This window comes from Hyaena hyaena, unplaced genomic scaffold (genome assembly GCF_003009895.1).
Source record: "Hyaena hyaena isolate Hyena2069 unplaced genomic scaffold, ASM300989v1 scaffold_343, whole genome shotgun sequence".
In the NCBI taxonomy this organism is placed as follows: Eukaryota; Metazoa; Chordata; class Mammalia; order Carnivora; family Hyaenidae; genus Hyaena; species Hyaena hyaena.
Window position 1 is genome coordinate 1742900 of NW_024080975.1, and position 18834 is coordinate 1761733.

Sequence of the window (18834 nt, forward strand, 5' to 3'; positions counted from 1 at the left end):
GGGGGGGGGGGGGGGGGGGGGGGGGGGGGGGGGGGGGGGGGGGGGGGGGGGGGGGGGGGGGGGGGGGGGGGGGGGGGGGGGGGGGGGGGGGGCGGGAGTAGGCAGGCAGGAGGGGAGCGCCAAACGTTGATTTTCTTTATTTATCTTGAGGGAGAAAGAGAGAAAGCACAGCCGGGGCAGAGAGAGGGAGAGAGAATCTCAGGCTGTCTCCAGGCTGGGGTGCAGCCGACGCAGGGCTCGATCTCACAACCCCAGAATCATGACCTGGGCCGAAATCAAGAGGACGCTCCACCAGCTGAGCCCCCAGGTGCCCCTCCTTTCCTTTTCCCGAGGGTTTCTGTGCCTGAGTGGATGGGAGTTACACCCGCAGGCTGTGCGCCCCGAACGGACACCGCACAGCGAGGCGCGATGAAGGCTCGGCAGAACCGGGGGGCAGCGCTGAGCCCTGTCCTCGGGGCTGAGGGCCCGGACGACAAGACAAAAGAACGTCCCTGCTCCTCACGGGCTTGGGCCTCGGTGGGGACAGACTGGCCGCAATGGGGTGGAGACCGAAGACAGAAAGGGTGGAGGCGGGGGGGGCGCTTCGGGGAGGGGCCCGGGCCAGGCCGCGGTCTGGGGCCGCCGGACGGAGGTGACGCGAGGCTCTCAGGCACTGGCAGTGATGCGCCGCTTCCCAGATCCGCACACCTTGGGACACGCCGCACCTAACCAGAGACGTGGGAATGGAGAGATGTGGGAACCTCGCGGTCTGGGGTTCAGATCGAAAGCCGGTCCGCCGGTGAGTGTAGACACCAGGGGGTAGGTGTTTTCATTGCTGCCATCATTGGGTGGCTCTGTGATCCGTGATCCGACGACACGCCTTCAATTGCAGACGGGACGTGCTGGCTCCGTCTGTCCGGCCGGGAGAGTGGGGGGTCCACCCAGCTAGCGGGCCGCCCAGGGGTCCTCGGTCAGGACCTGGGCCGAGCGGCCGGCTGCGTCACCTGCGTCCACTTCCTCCCAGGAGGTGCGCGGAGCCTGATGACCGGGAACGCAGAGGCGGTAAACCGGTTTTCCGAGGGCGCCAGCCTGGGCAGCAGGGTAAAGGTCATTGCTATGTGCGGCCCAAGCATGCAGCTCGCGGCTCTTCAGTGCGGGGGACAGGCAGCCACTCCCAGACGGTATCTGGGACCCGGGGCGCCGCGTGTGTTAGAAACAATCGCCTCACGTCCCGCATCATGGTTTTGGATTTTTCCTCTCCCCCGTGGAGATGGGAAGTCATTTTCGTATCCTCTTTAGGAGGTGCTGGGATTCGGGACTTTATTCCAGTTAAAGTCAGGATGGCGGGGGCAGCGCTCTTAGCTTACGTTTGCCGGGTGTTCTTGCCTCTATAATAATCGTCACAGCGGGTGTTTATCGAGTGACTTTTTTCTCCTTGCAAAATGGAGTGAGCATTTATGGAGCGCTACGTGTTTCCTTAGCGCGGTGTTAGGAGCCTTGTGTGCACCCCCTCATTTCTCATTACAACCCTGGGGGGCGGGTGGGGGCTGCCGCCTCCATTCCAGGGACGAGGACTCTGAACCCAGGGAGGTTCAGTAACCTGCCTAAGAACACACAGCCTGCAGGGCCGGGGCGGCCGGGGCGGGAAGCACTGGTCAAGTCTCAGAGCAAATTCCAGCTGGGACTGATTGTGTGCGATCGCAGATTTGGGGCAGATTGGGGGTAAACTCCTGGTGTCGAGTAGATGAGGCGCCGGCTGCGTGGGGTCTGACTGTTACCGCACGGAGAACGGGATCGTGGGGACGGCGATGGCTGCTGGAAGCCCGCGCGCCCTGCACACGGCCCCGCGCCTCTCACGCGCCTCTAAAAGGGTTAAAGAGAGGAACGTGGTGGCTCCGATCTGGGGGCACGTGGGTGTGGTCGCTTCTCGCTTTCCGTCTGTACATCGCCCCCTCCCTTCCACAAACAAGGCTCAGGGCTCGCGGCTCGCGGTCCGTTTTCTTTGTGAGCATTTCCTCTGCCTTTGGGGGCGCGGGCGGGAAACACCCCGTCTCCGCAGACACGCTGCCTGTTCGGCCGGCCGCTCTCAACAGACTGGTGTTAGGACCCAGGAAGACGCAGCAGCCGGGGTATAAATAGAGAAGCAGAGCAGAACAAAGTTTGAGGAGAGAGTCTGACATCATTCGCTCTCCACCCAGAGCCAGGACGGGGCGCAAGCCTGCGTCAGGGCGGGAGCTGGGGCGGCGGGGCGACCTTCGGAGCCGTCCTGCTGCGCCCGCGGCCAGGTGAGGGACGAGGGTCCGAGCGTCCGGCTGGCAGCCTGGCCGCAGGCAGACAGACTCGGGAGGGGAAAGCAGACGCGACGGCCCCGCGGGGCCCCGAGAGCCGCGGCCGGCTGGGGACCGTCCTGGACGGACGCGGGTCGCTGAGGACGCTCCGGTTTGGGGACGAGGGGGAGACGCCCGCTCTCCAGGACGGCGGTGCCTCGCACACTAACGAGGACCAGATTTCTCGCGCTCCGGACCCCGTGGAGATGTCCCTTTCCCAGGGAGGTGACAGTTAGGGAGCACGCATTGTCACGGACGCTCAGGAATTCCGCTGGGTCGCGGTGCAGCCTCTGAGGAGATGAGGGAGCGGCGGGCGCTGTGCTGGCTGTGCCCCTGGCTGTGCCCCTGGCTGTGCCCCTGGCTGTGCCCCTGGCTGCTGCTGTCTCACTGCCACTTTCAGGTAACGTCTCCGGGGGCTCTCCCCGCGCCCGCCTCGCTCTCGCCGCCGGGGGCGCCCCGCGGGGTCTCACGGCGCCGTCTTTTGTGTGCAGGTGCGGGCAGCCTCCTCCTCCAGGCCAGCGGCCCATCCAGGTAAGGGGACCCCCAGCTCCCTGCTCACCGCTGGCCGCCGGCCCCCCGGGCGCCCAGGTCCCCACGCGCTTTGGTTTCTCGTCTCCGCGGCCCACGGAGGGCGGCCCTTCCCCGGCCCCCTGTCTCTTTCCCCGGGTCCCTGTCCCCTTCCCCGGTCCCCCGACCCCTTCCCCGGCCCCCCGGTCCCCCGGCCCCTTCCCTGGACCCCAGTCCCCCGGCCCCCCGGCCCCCCGGCCCCCCGGCCGGCGGCCCTGCCCTTTGTCTCTGGGCGCCCTGATCGTCCCGGCACCAGAGCTCGCGCCGCGTCTTCACGCAGACTCAGGGGTCACCGTCCCAGCGGGGCTCACGTGCTCAGGCCACGGCGAGTCCTCGGCCCGCCAGCTGTCCCTGAGTGGCGTGGTCGCGTGGCAGGTGCGGGCGCATGCAAGGCGGGGGCCCCTGTGGCCGCCGGTGCGTGGTCGAGGGGAACCCGTCGAGGACCCCGAGACCCTGCTCGAGCGCTGTGCGAACAAAGCCTGACCCCTGGTGAGGCCGCCTCCGACTCCCAGCTGAGGGGCCACCGGGCTCCCACCCGCCACTGTCACCAGCAGGGCGGCGCCTTCGGGCAGCGCGAGCGTCCCTGTGGGGCTGCAGGGTCTCCCTCGCGGGCGATGCCGCTGGCCCGTCCCCGCCTGGGCCTCCCGTGTCTGGACGGGGTGCCGCCATTTCTCTTGACCCAAACATCCAAGTTCACCCCCTTGTTAGAGAAGGTGTGAAGGCTGTGACTGTCCACGTGCTCCCCTCCCCCACCAGGGAGCCCACAGAGAGGAAAGGGCCCTGTGGTGTCCGCCTGAGGCTCTCCCCTCCTCCCCCCTTCCTGCTGGAGTGCGGGCAGGCCCTCCCCGCCGCCCAGGCTGGGAGAGGAAGCAGGGGGCGGTTTCCAGATTGTGTCCTGGCCACGTCTCATCCGTGCATGTATCCCTGCGTGTGCACACGTGTCCACACACACCCACACCCATGCACACAACCATCCACGTGCCTGCACACATGCACACGTGTCCACACACGCCTGTCCACACATGTGCACACACACGCACACCTGTCCACACACACCCACACCCATGCACACAACCATCTGCACGCGTGCACACACATCCATCCACACACGCACACCCGTCCACACACACACCTGTCCACATGCGTGGACACACAGCCACACATGTGTACACATACCTGTCCACACACACACCTGTGCACACAACCATCCACACACATGCACACACGCACACCTGTGTACACACCTCTGTCCACATGCGTGTGCACAGATGCAACCTGTCCAGACATGTGCACACACCTGTTCACACGTCTGCACACACCTGTCCACACGCGTGCACACACGGCTGCACACAAGGAGGGTTTGACTCAGTCTCTGCTGCACGTGGAGACAGGGCCCCTCTCGCGCCCTGACCCGACCCGGGTGCCCAACTAGCTCGGCAGAGGGATGGCGGGAGTGCAGACGTGGGGACGGTGCAGGGCAGGGGCGTGCGGAGCGGAGGTGCTCGGCGGTCTCACCGATGTCCACGCCCACGGCTTCTCTTCTTGTCTCGCTTCCTGCGTCTCAGGGTCTCTCCGGCTCTTCCTCCCCCTTCTTTACAAGAATCACTGGGGGGTTTGCTTGCGGACAAGCCCCTGCTGCTTGCGCTGTCTTCCCCCCACCCTCCTCCCTCCCTGCCTCCTCCCTCCCTCCCTCCTCCCTCCCTCCCTTCTTCCCGTGTCTGTCTCTCTGTCTCTCCCTATGTCTCCCTGTCTCTGTCTGTATGTGCTTCCCTGTCTGTCTCTATCTCTCTGTGTCTCTGTCTCTATTTCTCCATGTTTCTGTCTCTGTCTCTTTGTTTCTGTATGTCTCTCACTGTCTCTGCCTCTCTTTCTCCGGGTATCTGTTTCTGTCCCTCTGTCTCTGTGTCCATGTCTCCATCTCTGTCTTTCTCTCTCTATCTCCCCTCCTCTTCCTCTCCCTTCTCCTTTAGTTGTCTCTCTCCCCACCTCCTGCCCTCTGCTCAGCGCCCTTTCCTGCGGAGAAGTCTGACCCCCGAGCATGCGGCACCCTCGGGGCTTCTGGGCCCAGGCCTGCAGGGTCCCAAGAGGAAGTCCGGAGGGAAAGGCCCAGCCCCTGTACCTCTCAAGGGCACCCCCTCACTCACGGACACAAAACAAGCCAGAGCCTGTTCCTAGAGGGAACATTCGCGAGAATCTAAATCCCCACCCCTGCGGGAACGGCCGTGTCACCTGCACTGTTTTGTTCTAAGGAAAGTTGAGCAGGAATTTAAAAACGACCTAAGTCCCGTGCAGTCCTCCAAAGGGTCCTCTGAGGCAGCCTCTCTGCCCTCCTGCGGACGGACAGACAGACAGGACAGCCGGGGCGGGAGGGGTGCGCAGCACTGAAGGCGGCCCCACAGGGTCCCCACACCACACTGCTCTTTCTCTTTTCTTTATTTACCTTAAAAATTATTTTTGATATTTATTTATTTTTGATAGAAAGAGAGAGAGAGCATGAGCGGGGGAGGGTCAGAGAGAGAGGGAGACACAGAATCCGAAGCAGCTCCAGGCTCTGAGCTGTCAGCACAGAGCCCGACGCGGGGCTCGAACCCACAAACCGCGAGATCATGACCTGAGCCGAAGTCGGACGCTTAACCAACTGAGCCACCCAGGGGCCCCCAGACTTTTCTTTTTAGGTCTGACCAGCACTAGTTAGCCTTCCCTGCCTCGTTGGGACCTAGCACTCGAGCTCTCGTACAGTAGGCGCTCAGTAAACGTTGGCTTGGCTCTGTGCTGTCAGTCCTGAGGGAGCGAGTCCGCGAAGACAGCAAGGCCGCCAGATCTCAACTGCAGGTGCGCGGCCACCTGCCCGGGTCACCTGCCCCGCCCGCCTGCCCCGGCCCAGCCTGCCAGCCATTAGCTAGGCCTTTATCTCCGCCGGGTGTTTAGTTGTTTAAATAACTGAAAGGCAACTTTAAATCATTCTGAGCCTTCGTATCATCTATGTTTATCTGTGACCTCGGACTGTCATTTTGGAGAAATTACAGCATGCTGTCACTGAACGGAACCGGAGGCGGTCCGGCCCACATCCCCATGTGCAGCTGCGAAGGTGAGGCCCGGACAGGGGAAGCCGGGTCCCCCGCGTCTGGAATTTTTCCTCCGGCCGCCGAGTCCTTGCTCTGTTGCGAGGACAGTGCTAAGACTCTAAATCCGTCCGTGGTGCCAGCCAAGAAACGAGGGCATTTATGAAACATTTATCAGCATGCCTCTCACAGATAACTTTTGTAATGAGGAAAAGGGAGCTTAAAACACTTCCATGTCCAGAATTCCCCTGGCCCTGGGTACACAGAGCGGCTGGTTCCCACCCAGTTCCCGGGGGTCGGATGCCTCACCTCACCAGCCCTATTTAGAGTCCTGGGAAGCCAGAGAAGATGATTATAGTAATTATAATTCCCTAGAGTTACATACTAGTTTTTTTTTTTCTGTGCAAACCAACAGTTTGTTCCCTTTATATTTTTTTATTGAGGTATAATTGACATATAGTATTATCTTAGTTTGAGCCATACAACATAACGATCCGATATTTGTATATATTGCAAAATAGTCCCTGCAATACGTTGAGTCAGCGTATGTCACCATCTCGGTGATACAGGGCCTGCAAGGGACAGTCAGAATCACGAGGTCACGGCAGAAACTATTCCTCGTCTTCCTGGTGCAGAAAAAGTGTTTATGATGGAATTAAAAAAATAATGTTTATTACCTATTGAATAATGGAAATTTGATAAGTAGAGATGGGGGTATATATATATTCAGAATTATATATATATTCTTTCTATGTTTATTCATTTATTCACTATTACATTTCATCAGCCACGCTGCTTATATAGTTTTAAAAAAATATTTGCTAAGATTACAGTTTTGGGGAGAATCTAAATGCAGAAATCTGGATGACGCAGACACACAGACACACACAGACACAGACACACACCCACAGACACCCCCCCACACACACACACCAGGCCTTATTTTAGACGTGAGAATATGGTGTGCGTAGCACACGGTCTCTGCACACAAGCCACAGAGATTCAGACACAGGAGACAGACAACAAGCAGAAATACTCGAGTAATAGTAAGTGCCGTGAGCAAAGCGCCGTCGTCTGGGCCATCGGGCTGGGGCCCCGGAGAGATGGCCGCTGGCTCTCGGGGAAGAGCTGCAGGCAGCGGGCCGGCGGCTCGGCCGTGGCGGGGCTGAGTCCTGTGCGATGGCTCTGTCGGATGGGGCAGTGGGGCGCCGGGCGGGCACTTGGCCGCGGCCTCGAGGGATGGGGGCTCCGCTCACGGACACCAGGAGCAGGTCCGGGGGCAGCGCTGGGCGTGCGGGGCCCGGAAGGAAAACTGAGGAGGAAAAATAAAAGGTTTTAAGTCTCTCTCTCTCTCTCTCTGTCTGTCTCTCTCTGTCTCTGTATTATTCAGGGCCGGGCGTGTCTGAAGCCCCACTGAGCCACAATGTCCCAGGGCTCGCTGTCTTGTCTAAGCAGACCCACAGGCTGTACGAGGTTTATCTGCTGGAAACCAGGTGCTCTTAGAACCTGGAGACCTCAGGTCACCTTCCGTTTTGGGAAAATAGCCCCGGAATAAGATTTTCTTGTTTTGACGACACTTATAGGGCTGTGGGTTGTTTACGCCTTAGGGTATAAAGGGGAACCTCCCTGGTGAATTTAGTTCTTGGCCATGTCTTATCGGCACCACGCAATTTTTAATGAAAATAACCACTTTAAAAAAATTAATTTTCTTTAAATTTTATTTATTTATTAAAAAATTTTTTTAATGTTTTATTTATTTCTAGGAGAGAGAGAGAGAGACAGCGTGAGCAGGGGAGGGTCAGAGAGAGAGGGAGTCACAGACTCTGAAACAGGCTCCAGGCTCTGAGCTGGCAGTCAGCACAGAGCCCGACGCGGGGCTCGAACCCACGAACCGCGAGATCATGACCCAAGCGAAAGTCGGACGCTCAACCGACTAAGCCACCCAGGCGCCCCTTTATTTATTTATTTTTGAGAGAGAGAGAGAGGAAGAGAGAGAATGAGCCAGGGAAGGGCAGAGAGAGTGAGAGAGAGAGAATCCCAAGCAGGCTCCGCACCGTCAGCACAGAGCCCAGTGCGGGGCTCCATCCCACGACCCGTGAGATCATGACCTGAGCAGAAATCAAGAGTCAGACACTTCACCGACTGAGCCACCTAGGCGCCCCAAAATAACAACCTTAATTGGTAACATTAAAATTCGGGGAGATTTCACAAAAATCTGGGTTTCCAACCTCCCCCTCAAAGTAGCCAGACGCCCCGCTCCCGTCCTCGGGACACACATTTCCCAGTGGGCCCAGCCCCGGCTCCCGAGAACCGTTTGACACCTGCTTCTGGCACCTGTTGCGGAATTAGACCGCCTGCTGGGTGGGGGACCCTGGGCCCTGCGCACATCACAGCCTGCGAACCCTCCTGCGCCTACTTCCAGTCTGTTGGACCCACTCAGCGCTGCCGGTTACAAGACCCCGGGCAATGTGGGGTGGGGGCTTTGCCCTTGGCTGAAGCTGATGATGTAGGATAGCAGGCCCTCTGAGGACCCCACCCCCCTTCTCCCAAAGACTAGCTAGCTTTGGCCGGGGGGATCTTTCTGTGTGAACAAGACCACCATCAGCCCTTCTGCCCAGAGCGGGCGGTGGCTGCCTGTACACGGGGATGCCGGGGAAGGATTTGTTGTCCACGGTTTATTTTATGAAGATGTGGGCTGTGATGAACCCACCATATCTGCTCTTTGCACTACAGAGGTGATTTCCTTTTCTGACCCTCCCCGCCCCCAACTCTCCCCGGATGAATTGAATAACAAGTCGACGATGTGTCCCCTCTTCAAAATGAATATCCTACGTTGAGGGTTGGGGGAGAAAGCATGGTAGAAATGGAGATGAGTAGTTTTGACTTTTACATTTCCAAGTCCCGATATCGCATTGCTAGTGTAGAGCTGTTGCCAGGGCACATGGGCTGAAGCCACGTGTCTTCAATTTTAGAAGTTTTTAAAGGAAGACATGTCCAAACATTTGCCTAGGACAGAAATATAAAGGACTAGAAATCTTCCTCTTACATCTAACATCCATTTCCTTAATTTCCTCGCCCGTAAAATACCGCCATCGGTTTCTAAGGGTATCCGTGCAAAATCTCTCTCTCTCTCCCCTTCCCTCCCTCCTTGCTGGAGGGACAGCTGGGTTTTCCACAAAGAGTTGATAGTATCACATTTTTCTCTCACGTTGGTTTTTTTTTTTTTTTTTTTTTTAACAATATAATGTGAAATGTTCCAATGAGGAACATTTCACATCAGCCCAAGTGTCTCAGCCTGCTCACTTCTCCTAGTGACACCTCGGCTATTATGTAGATGTTCCCACGCTTTTGATACTATATACTATAGTATATAAGTCCTGCAATATATATAATATATATGTTTAAGTCCTGCAAGAAATGTCCTCCTACGTAGCTCTTTGATCCCATGTGTGATTCTGTGTCTAGAGTAACCTCCTAGGAGCAGAATTACTAGATGAAAGTGCACTTAAAGTTTGTATAGCTATTGCCGTAATGCCCTCCAGAAAGGCTGTAACTTCCTCCAAAAATGCGGTGAACTCACTAACCGGGTACACCGAGTGGTCCGTTTGTCAGTCGGCAGGGTGGGCTGGGACAGACTGGCTCACTGTTGTTTTATTTTTTTTATAAATTTTTTTTTTAATGTTTTATTTATTTCTAGGAGAGAGAGAGAGACAGCGTGAGCAGGGGAGGGCCAGAGAGAGAGGGAGTCACAGACTCTGAAACAGGCTCCAGGCTCTGAGCTGGCAGTCAGCACAGAGCCCGACGCGGGGCTCGAACCCACGAACCGCGAGATCATGACCCAAGCGAAAGTCGGACGCTTAACCGACTAAGCCACCCAGGCGCCCCAAGAAATCACTGTTGTTTTAAAGTGCCTCTAAAAATTATGAGCAGGGTTTGACATCTTTTCATATATTTAAAAATAATTTGCATTTCTTTTCCTTCGAACTGCCTGTTTACACCCGTGGCCCCAGTGTTCTGTCGGCTTAAATTTTCTTAATAGTAGGCGTTTTAACGAATGCAATACATTTCATACTGTTCTTTAAAAAGACATGGGTACATTTCTGTCCTATGTATTACATAAAATCATTCTCTTGTTCGCTTTAACTTGGTTTATTTTTACACACAGAAATTAAAATTTTTTTTAATGTTTATTTTTGAGAGAGAGAGGGAGAATGAGTGGGGGAGGGTCAGAGAGAGAGGGAGACACAGAATCTGAAACAGGCTCCAGGCTCTGAGCTGTCAGCACAGAGCCCGACGTGGGGCCCGAACCCACGAACCATGAGGTCATGACCTGAGCCAAAATTGGACGCTCAGCTGACTGAGCCACCCAGGTGCCCCTTATGTATGGCAATTTAAAGAATTCGCATAGTCAAATTCATTACCTGGTTTTCTCAGAAGCTTTTATGTTTATTATTTTTTCTGTAATCACATTTATAGTTTGATCCTTCTGGAAATTGTGACGGTATAGAGAGTTCGGGATCTTGGGTTTTTTGTAGGTGGCTAACTGACTCCAAAACCGTCTGCTGAGTGTTCCTCTTCTGGTTTAAAATAGCACTTTCATCATAAACTAAAGCTTCACATGCGCGGGGGGATATTTATGGGTCTTTTCCACGGAACTGTCTTGTTCATGCGCATTTGCCAAATTCTCTTTCGAGCTGCGACCTCATGACAGGTCTTCGCCGTGTGCGAGTGCGAGTGCCGCCCCACCCCCGCCCACAAAGGCCCCATCACGAGCTTTCTCTCAGCATGTTTACAACAGATTTCCCCATATTTATGTATTAATTAGACGGTTGGTTGATAGTTTTATGATTTTGAGTTTTCTTTTGCACAAATAGGCTAAATTCTTTGCTTATTCAAGGGTTATTGTACATCCCTTGGTATTATTATCTTTTTTCTTTGTGAAATATTATATTGTTGTTTCTTCTTATTCGTTCGGACGGCAACATCTTCTTTCTGTCGGCTGCATTTACAGATGAGAACTTTTCTCCACACCGCGCGTTAGCGTGAGTGTTGGAACGCGGGGACACTGCTGACTCTGTCACACGTCACGTCCATATAAGCCTCGCTACTCAGATCTTTCCTTGTGTGTAAGAGTGTTTCACTTACAGAATTATTTTCTTATTTGTAATCCTGTTTCATTTTTCCATGATCAGGCACACCTCATTTGAAAATAAGAATCATATTATCTCCTCTTTAAAAATAGTTTTATGATGAATAACGCAAAGACTACTTTATTAATTTTTCTGGTCTGTGATCTGGCAGACACTTGGGCGGTTGACTATTATTTAGTCCTCTGGACCATTCTTTCCACTGCTGGGAACTCCCCACAGAGAGCTGGTCTAGGAGCAGATTGGAGCCAGGCGAGGGGCTGGGTGCGTGAGGGGTGCGCCCCTCCCCCCCCCGGGACTTTTGCCCAGACCCCATGAGGGGACCGGGATAGAAGCAAATAAATGAAGTAGTTCCGGTGGTATTAAGTGGGATCAGAGGCCGGACACATTCTAGCTGCACAAAATCATGTCTGTTCAAAGTCCAAGGGTCACAAAGGAAATTCTGGAGCGGTTAATTGTTAGTATTCAGAGAGCAGGGTGCGTACAGAAAGATGGGGAGGGAGCGCTGCTCGCCAAACCAGCCTGCGGAGCGGTTTCTGCGGAAGCACCGACCCCTCGTCTCAACAAACGGGCTAACGATCAAATTACCTAACCTTCCTTGTCACGGCGAACTAAGGAGCTGTTTGTCACGAGCCTTACGTGATGTTGGCCATATTGGTGCCGGTGTTCTCCTCATTTTAAATCATTGTAACCTGATTTCTTTCTCTCTCCTGGGTGCATCAACAAGGTCTACAAAACAATATAAAACAATAATGGGATAATGGCCATTCTTGTCCTTCTCCTGACCCTCGTGACATGCTCCTGTTGTGGCCCCACTAAGCTTGGTGGCTCTTGCTCCCTTCAGTTCAGAGGAGTCTGCTCATTTGTATTTATCACGCTTTCTCACATTGAGGAAATGTTCACCGATATATATATATCTATACACACACACACACATTTTTTGTTTTCGTTTTAATGTTTATTTATTTTTGAGAGAGAGAGACAGAGCATAAGTGGAGGAGAGGCAGAGAGAGAGGGAGACACAGAATCTGAAACAGGCTCCAGGCTCCGAGCTGTCAGCACAGAGCCCGACATGGGGCTCAAACCCACGAACCATGAGATCATGACCTGAGCTGAAGTTGGACACTCAACCGACTGAGCCCCCCAACTATTGATTTCTATATTTTATTAAGAGTTCTTTTCAAAACCAGGAGTGTGTTGGATGTATGCAAATGCCTTTGTAACGAATCCCATTGTCCCTGTGATGCAATTCCTCTTCCCTCCGTTCATGATGTGAAGGAAAGCATCTCTTCCCTCCTAATGATGATTTAACATCTTTATTCTTTTCTTCCCCTAAGGGTTTGAGGTCTTGGCTTCCGCTTCCCATTACTGGCCGCTGGAAACTGTGGACGGGATCCACGAACTTCAGGACACGACTGGAGGTAGACGGGGGTGGTGAGGATACCGGAGTCCGCAGGGACGGGGGGGCCCGGGGTGGGGCCATCAGGGGAGGCAGACGGGGACAGCTTCTGCTGAGAGGCGAGTGGAGAGGAACACGAATTGTGGAGTGCCCCCCAATCGTCATTAACCCAAAGTATTTTACTAGAACTTTTATATATTTTTGTCATTGAAGGACAGAACTTAAGGCTCAAAGTATTATTAACGTGTGTGCATTTTCCCCAGTAAAACCGTTAAACAAAAGGCATAGCTGGAAGTTCAAAGCTACAGATGGTGCATCAACCATACGTAGGCATCTAGATGTGCATTTTCCAGACCAAACTGGCATAGTCTGCACATCTGCCAAACGGGGGTCCATCTGAGCCAAGCGCCGGGACAAATGTGCGCGTCCCTGGGTCACCGGCTCACTCGCAAAGGCACCCCCACCCACCAATCCACTTCCAAACACATCACTGGCAGCCCCATAGACCCAACCAACATCACTTAAGATGCTCCCATGGTCTCTTAGTCCACGGAAAGTAAAGTCTCCCCCTGACTCCACTCAGACATGAGCCACAAGGTGAGACCCCAGGCGTCCCTGAGCTCTTTCTTCCACTCCGAAAACAAACTTCTTCCCAGTAGAAGTTTTGAGTGGCTTGCGTTTTTACATTAAAATGTTTATTTCCTTATTGCCTTGGATTATGTCACATGGCTGACGTGCACAGCAAGAGGTGTACGGGGCCGCCACTCCGGCACATGCCCACACGGTGTCTCTTCTGGTTCTGTGCCTGGGTTTTGTTTTTTTAAGAAGCCCGCACATTGCTGATTACTGCGCTTTCCACGGCTGCACACTGGCGTTTTCCCGGCCCCCCGACTTAATGTGCTGCCGTAAATTGCCACCGAAGATTCTAAACCATTTCCCTTAAATTTTCATTTAGAGGCTTTTGAGCTGAGGCCTGGGCCACGGGTATCCTCAGAGTGGGAGCGAAGCAGGTCCTCCTGAGGGGAAGGGCCCACGTGTGCAAGACCAGCCTCTGTGCACTCAGCTTCCCCCCTTCCTCCCCCCACCCCCCCGTGCAGGCCTGAGAACCCGCCTGCTGCTCCCATTTTCTCCAAACAGCCTGCGCTGCGAGGATGAGAAGTCCCTGGGAAGTCATTATATGAGCAGCTTGGGTTACAATAAACTGTACCCCAGCCCCCGCCCCACCCCATCATCATCTCATTTCGTTTCTCAGGCCTTTTATTTCAAAGCCTGGGAAAAGAGGTCATTCCAGCAAGTGGAAAATTCATCGTCGACGCAGCTCACTTCCCAGGACACAGACACTAACATTTTAGCGGTTATTTCAAACAATAACTCAAATAACTGTATTTCTCTCAGCACACCTCATTCTTGTGACCAAACCAGTGACTCTGGGCTCCTTGCACTCCTTCACCCGTGAGGAATTCTCGCGGAGGAAGCAGTGTGATCACGGAGGCACTGTCGCGCTTGGGCCAGGGTGCTGACTGCCCGGAGACTCCGTGTGCTTCTGTCTGTCCTGGAACCGGCAGATGGCCACCTCTCGCCGCTGCTCCCCCCGGGCCATTCTTCACGTCACGATGCTCTGCTGTCTCGTTTCAGTGTGATCACAGGCTCCTTAAGAAACGAGGAGCAGGATCCGGCAGCACGTTTTGCCTCCAGGGACAGCTGAATGGCTTTGGAAGCCACTTGGCAGTCGCGCTGCTGTCATTTGTCGCTGAACCCTCTGTTGTTCGGTCCATTTGTCGTAAAATCGTGCCATCGTCTTCATGCTGTGTTTCTACCTCATCAGTTGTGACGTCACCACCACGATCCTTGTGTTAAGGCCGTTTTACGGCCGGGCTCAGTTTCATATCTCTCAACTAGGCATCGCAGGGGGTGGCACACAGCACATTGGAGCCCACGTTTGTGGCAAAAGCCAGCAGCATTCGCACCCCGGCTTTGGGACTGGCGGGCCAGCGTGCGAGCCATGGCACTGCCCAGTATACGGGAGAGTGGGAGCGGGGAGCGGGAGGGAGGTGTGAGGTCGGGAGACAAAATCCAAGGTGCTTGCTGGGCGAGAGACAGATTCTCGGTGCGCGTCAGGTTGAGAGATATGCTGGTTCCATTTGTTGTTCATGTCACTCATCTGTTGTGCTTTTTTCTTGTTGTCCCACCCAGCATTGCGAACCCACAACCTCACTGTGCTTCCTTCCCATAATTCTACCTTTGTTCGTACCAATGACTCTGCCTACTCAAATTTCTCTGCAACTGTAGGTGAGCACTTGTAACTTCCGTTCCCTGTTTTGTTGGGTTTGCGTCTGCAATGAGTTTAGACGCCAGTCTGACTTGGTTCTACATGAATTCACTTTGTTTTAGTCAGCAGATGAGCATATAGACAAGAACATATAGCCAAGGACTTATAGCCAAGAACACGTAGCCAAGAACACCAAACGCCCAGGTTGTTAGGAATAACTGTTTCCGGCTATGTCTAGAGGAAGTACCGCCAGTCACCATACATTAGAAGGGGCTTAGAAGCTCTCACGTGACCAGGGTCTTCCAAACCAGCTATGTGTTTTCAGGACGAGACAGACACAAGATGAAATATTTTCTAAAAATAGAAGTTGTTTGGATTTTTAAATGGTGTATATTCTTTCAGGGAGGAACAGCATAACCTTTGAATGGAAAAATTGAAGTTGATCTTAAAAGACCTCACCCCCAAATTTGATCTTGTATAAACATTAAAATCAGCCTTTCTTCTGTAGCTGGATTTTTTTTTTTTAGTTATTAGAAGCTGTTTTATAAACGCCCACTGGAGTCAGGGTTAAATTATTATCTCACTTAATAACCTCAGAGCCCCTGTGTTTCGTGTTTTCTTCGGCAGCTCAAAGCTCCAGGGAGAGCAGCGTCTGCGGCATCTACCCAAGCAGGATAGAAAGTCAGTGCAGATCATTCTGGCATCGACCTTTCCTCTGTTTTCAGCACAGCACATAACCTGATTGCTCTCTCAGCTGTGACCTGTTTGGCGTCCAAAATTAATTTCCCCAGTCAAACAGTCTTGCTGAGGGGTTTATACAGCCTGACTCAATTATGCAACTGCTAATTTAATTTTGCAATAAATTTAATTTTGTAAGATATAGATTCCACCTCCCCCATCCCTGCCATAAATGAGATAGACAAAAAATAATGTAAAACCCAAGAACACTGAGGCCCTTTGAGCGGGCTCTCCACTTGACAGTGGTTGTTGGAAGAACGAGTGGGGGTCACCGTCAGGCCCACAGACCTCAGTCACTCTGCCGTTCAGGTCCTGCTGCCTGATGGCTCGAGGGCAGTGGGCCTGTGCCCGTAGGCAGAGGACGTATCTGGGCGACTTTGACCCCAATGAACAATAAATGCCTAATCATGCTGGACTTTTATAGTCCTCACTTATCGATTCTGTAAACCATTTACCTCACACGCAGCACTGGGTACGTTCGCCATGGGGAACAGGGCAGCGAGCACTGGCCGCGGCGCACGGCCACTCAGCCTAGTGCTGGGGGGGGCCCTGCTGTGACTGTTTGAGACATGACTCTGGGTGTTTCTCCTAGAGTCTGACTGTGGATTCTTTCAAAATTGTGGGTTCCCACGTCTAGGATTAGGGGGTTCCAGTGAGAACTCAAAGGGTGTGGTTTTTTTTTATTTATTTTTTTATTTTTTTATGTTTTATTTTTATTTATTTCTAGGAGAGAGAGGGAGAGAGACAGCGTGAGCAGGGGAGGGTCAGAGAGAGAGGGCGTCACAGACTGAAACAGGCTCCAGGCTCTGAGCTGGCTGTCAGCACAGAGCCCGACGCGGGGCTCGAACCCACGAACCGCGAGATCATGACCTAAGCGAAAGTCGGACGCTTAACCGACTAAGCCACCCAGGAGCCCCTCAAAGGGTGTGGTTTGTATGTTCAAACATGTGCCTCAGTGTTCCCCTTAGAAGATGGCCAGGAAGGGCTCCTGACGGTTGGGACAGCACCGCTCCTGGGAACCCAGCTCCTGGCCAGTGTAACCCTTAGGGCGTCCTTACAGACAGCGCCCATCACGTAGGAGCACAGTAGTAAGTGATGATGAAACATCGATATGAATATTCACATTCAGATGTTGTCACCTAGCACTTAGCCATTTCAGTTAGTAGATAGTGAGCGTTAATGCTAACGTGTACGATATATAATATTATAAACGTGAGTAATGCAGCATGTTTATCTAGAAGTTCTTTGTAAGACTCTTGCTCTCTGGCGACTGCTGACACACAGTGTTGCGTTCTGGTTGCATAGACATCATGGAAGGAAAGGTCAGCAAGGGCGTTTACCTCAAAGAGGAGAAAGGAGTCACACTTCTCTACTACGGACAGTACAACACCTCCTGCATCAGCAACCCGGCCAAGTGCGACCCCGACGGTGAGTGATGCGCCCTCGCCACCACTGGGCTCCCGGGGGGCGGGGGTGGGGCAGGTGGCAGGGTGTGCGTGGACGCATGGTGGGCGGGGAGGGCACGGGGGAGGGGCGGTGCAGGCGCCTGGTTTTCTAACGAGAGTCGTGTCCTGGAGACTGAGAGCTAGAACACCATCTCACAGACATGTGAGAGGGAACCATTTAATCTCGTAACGAGAAACATAAAACGCCAGAGAAGCAGATGCGGTGATGTCACACTGGCGACTTGGACGGGGCCGTGGTACTTGCGGGAAGTAAGTTGGTGCTGTGGCTCGTACCACGTTATTTCTGACTCCGGGGTGTGGACGGCGAGCCTGGGCAGGGCGGGCCCTGTGAGCCTCGTTCTCTGGGTTTGTTCCTTTTACCCCCAAGCCCCGGGGATGGGGTGTGGGGTGCATGGGCCATGCAGGTGGTGCGGGCCCGTGGCGGGAACGGTGCCGCGGACGGACCACAGGTGGGCAGCAGAGAAGTGGGCATTCCGTGCCACTTGCCCTTTGTCCTGAGAGAAGGGACCGGCTCTGCAGTATCTGAGGTTCTGACGACGAACGGACGTCCTGGCCGCGCCACAGACCTCGCTGGAAAGTTGTGTGGCATCCGGTGTGCTTCACGCCTTCACGTCCTGTTACCCCGGGCAGGCTGAGAGGTTTCATTTTGGGGGAAGAAATGAGAGTCCGAAAGCTAAGGCCCTCTGGACGTCCCACGGCCTTCTCAAAACACCCTTGTGATGAAGCCGTCGTGTTTTTGGGACGTGAGGACTGCAGTCCAAGAAAAACAAACAAAAGACTAACAAGGCAAAACATGTCCAGGGTGGGGGACACGTTCTGGACTTTACAGAACCCGGAATTTCGAGAAATGGCTTTGAGGCCCTAAACCACGGCCAGGTTTACAAACCCAGCGTTTGAGCTGTTCCAGAGTCCAGACAGCCTTATAAACACACCAGGCTTGTTTGTTTCTCTAAATGAAAACCAGCTAGGGCCCAGCAGCCACCACCCGGAGCGCCAGCGGGCAGGAGGGCTGCGAGGCTGGGGGGCTGAGGGGCCGTGAGGCTGGGGGGCTGGGGGGCTGGGGGACTGGGGCCTGTTGGGAATGTCTTCCAGAGCCAGCTTCTCGGCCGCCCCGGCTCCTGGCGGGGACTTGGGTCATCCAGGGTGGGGCCATAGGGGAGTCAGAGCTCTGCGGAAGTTTTGCCTGAGCTCAGAGACCCCAGACTGGCTCCGGGCTGACCTAGCCTGTGGTCGTTTGGCCTTGCAGGTATGGAGCTAAGACATGTTTGGCTCGCTGCCAATGTGGAAAAACAGGAATATTTCATGTAAATATATGTATTTCCAGTTTCTCTTAAGAAACCCCCCCACGGACTCTGGCTGGGCCACTGCACAGTGCACCCCTTTGTCACGGACACCGTCCCTGGGGCCGTCATGGGGCCATCACGGGCTCAGGTCCCAGTTCTTCAAGGGTCTGTGGTGACCTCGGGCAGCCGCCTCACCCGAGTCCTTGTCTATGGGACGGGTCAGCGACCTTCCCGCCTGAGGCTGCTGTGACGCCTGAAGGAGCCACCGCGTCCCCGGTGGCAGCCCTGTGGGTGGCTGCAGACCCAGCCCCCCAGCCCGCCTGCCTGGATGGCGGCCTGTAGAGGGGCTCACCCGCGGTAACCGCCCACCAGGGCTGGCTGCGCGTCACGGTCACCGGACGGGTGTCATGACATGTGTTAGTGCAGTTCACCTAAAAAACAGGTGAGGCAGACAGGTGCGGATGGCAGGAGTGAGGCAGATGAGCTCAGGGCAGCAGGGGTGAGGCAGATGAGTGCGGGAGCGGCAGGGGTGAGGCAGACGGGCATGGGGCGGCAGGCAGAGATTCGAGCTTTGGCTTCGTGTCCCACTCTGATATG

General features: G+C 54.4%; 1 protein-coding gene across 1 annotated transcript in view; it reads left to right on the forward strand.

The window, feature by feature from the left end:
* Positions 1 to 2470: 2470 nt before the first annotated feature.
* Positions 2471 to 18834, forward strand: part of ADGRD1 (adhesion G protein-coupled receptor D1) — a 122335-nt gene continuing 105971 nt past the window's right edge. The window contains exons 1-5 of the mRNA XM_039249578.1: positions 2471 to 2706; positions 2798 to 2837; positions 12420 to 12503; positions 14675 to 14770; positions 16794 to 16916. Of these exons, the coding sequence (XP_039105509.1) occupies positions 2605 to 2706; positions 2798 to 2837; positions 12420 to 12503; positions 14675 to 14770; positions 16794 to 16916 (445 nt within the window). The 5' untranslated portion in view covers positions 2471 to 2604. The remainder of the gene's footprint in view (positions 2707 to 2797; positions 2838 to 12419; positions 12504 to 14674; positions 14771 to 16793; positions 16917 to 18834) is intronic.